At 41.9% G+C, this 2,263-nt stretch overlaps 1 protein-coding gene across 4 annotated transcripts in view; it reads right to left on the bottom strand.

The window, feature by feature from the left end:
- Positions 1 to 2,263, bottom strand: part of LOC107655387 (platelet-derived growth factor subunit A-like) — a 15,080-nt gene that overhangs the window by 5,941 nt on the left and 6,876 nt on the right. For all 4 annotated transcript variants that reach the window (XM_016442856.1, XM_016442855.1, XM_016442858.1 and 1 more), the window contains one exon: positions 1,283 to 1,379. In XM_016442856.1, coding sequence (XP_016298342.1) covers positions 1,283 to 1,379 — 97 coding nt within the window. The remainder of the gene's footprint in view (positions 1 to 1,282; positions 1,380 to 2,263) is intronic.

The following is a 2,263-nucleotide window of genomic DNA, read 5'->3' as shown; positions in this document are numbered from 1 at the left end:
TCGCGCCGCGTAAACATAAAACCATGTCTGCATTTGTGATCGGAGAAATGACAAACAACAAGCGCTACTCTATACTGCTCAAAACTCACGTTTGAATCGTCAGTGGCAAATTCTTTAAATATGAAAACGCAGGCTAATTACATTACAGTTCTGTGAGTCAGAACAGCCGGCATTGTAGTCTACTCTCCCAGGATCAGGAAACAGTCCTCCATAAAATGCGCTGGACACATCTGAATATTTGGGTTGAACTGTTCTGGAACAGTGTTGTAAATACAACTTAACCACTGATTTCTAGTCGTGTCCTCTTTTGGAAGGCCAAACAAAGTATTTTCACTTTCGCAACGAAACACACAGAGTCTTCACAACATGGCGGCGGCAGCAACAAAAGTTACGCCTTCTTTCTTTGTGTGAACATTTGGAAAAATGTTATGTAAATCCTCCCACATCGTGATGTAGACATGTGGGGGCGTGTTTAAACGAGGCATTTTAGGACGGCGTGGACCAGTCTTAACTAGGGTTGGGTATCATTTGAATTTTATCGATTCCAATTCCGATTCTGCTTATCGATTCCGATTCTTATCGATTCCTAGCTTCGATTCCAATAAGATAAAAAAATCCAACATAAAAAAAATTAAGTCAAACATTTAGATGTCAAACATTTATTCTGTCTTTTTTACAAAGCATTCTGTTGCAGCTGAATAACACGAGCAAAAATGCAGCAGCCTACAGAACACTGCAAGAGGAATTTTGCCTGTGCTTTAAAAAAAAAAAAAATACCACAGCAAAAACAACTAGATTTATATAAATATCAAATATTAAAGACAAGTAAACAGTCAGTAATAAGATAGGAACAAACAAATCAATTAGCAATATCATAAATATACAGAACTGTAATTAAAAGTTTAAAAACACTTCATAGCTTCTTTTCATAAATAAAATAGATTAATCAATTAAAGTTATTAAATATATTCAGTCAAGAATGATTTTCTTTTGTTCTTTGATTAACATTAATGACAGGCAGCGCGTTTATTAGGCTGAGTCACTCACAACACAAACTTGTAGCCACCTACTACATTAAGATGTAACCTGGAGAAGAGTCACTAAACAATTCAATGAACGAATCTGAACAAATCTTTTTTTTCCCTTTTGAACAGATTCAAAAGATTCACGTCACTGAATTGTATCACCAATAGCTGCCATTGCCTTTTAGGTTTAGGATTTAGAACTCACTCAACCTACTCACTCATCTTATCAAATAATAAGAAAAACAGTGAGACTTTACCTACGAAGTCAATCTCCAGGATCCTCTGGAGGTCGCTGATGCTGCGGATCTCGCTGTTAGACAGTCTCTCAATCAGCTCTTGCGGAATTGGTGCTTCCTATGAAAAAAGTAGTTATTCAAACCATGTCAAATTAAAATTACTTACGTTTGTTGTAGTTTGTCATAATATTTCACAATTATTTCTTTTAAAAATCAATAAACACCGTTTTAAAATATTGCTTTTTGACTTTATAACATTAATATCTGAAGTCAGGGTGTCATAACCAACATGCAAGAAACCAGAAAAGTCCCATTTAGACCCTCAGGTGTCACGTTATGCTGTTGAGGAAGCACACAGGAGGCACGATTAAACGAGAACTGTCTTTAATCAAAGAAACTCAGGAGATAATCACCAACAGGAGCTTGAGCCAACACACGTAGAGAACGAGTAGACCTGACAAACACAAACTGAACAGACTAGGACTTTTAAACACAGGACAATCAGGGGAACACAGATGACATCAATGGAACATAATCAAACTAAACGAGGACAGGAACTTGACCAAATAAGGAAACACAGGAAGGACTACGGGGGCAAAACAGGTCCAAAAGTCTGACATTTCGCCCCCTCCCGGAAGGTGCGTCCTCGCACCGTAACAACAACAGAGGGAGGCATAGGTGGGAGCTTGGAAGGAGGCTCAGGAGGAGGACGAATACCCGGGAGAGGGCCGGCAGAGAGAGACCAGGGAGGCAACGAAGGAGGGAGGAGACAGGAGGGGCCCGGAGCAGGAGGAGCCAAGCAGGACACAGACCACAGCCATGATGGCGACCCACGGTGGAGCCGACGGATGGAGGAGCCATGGAGGAGGAATGACCGCCAACTCCAGGGGGCCGACCAATGGCGGCGGAGGAGGCCGAGGCGGAGACGGAGAGTCAACGAGCCAGGGGGGTGCCGAGGATACGGGGGGCCAGGGTGGAGCCGAGGGCTCTGGCGACCAAGGC

This window comes from Sinocyclocheilus anshuiensis, unplaced genomic scaffold (assembly GCF_001515605.1).
Source record: "Sinocyclocheilus anshuiensis isolate Anshui unplaced genomic scaffold, SAMN03320099.WGS_v1.1 scaffold880, whole genome shotgun sequence".
NCBI classification, from domain to species: domain Eukaryota; kingdom Metazoa; phylum Chordata; class Actinopteri; order Cypriniformes; family Cyprinidae; genus Sinocyclocheilus; species Sinocyclocheilus anshuiensis.
The sequence above is the reverse complement of the archived record's forward strand: the minus strand, read 5'-3'. Positions and strand labels throughout refer to the sequence as shown.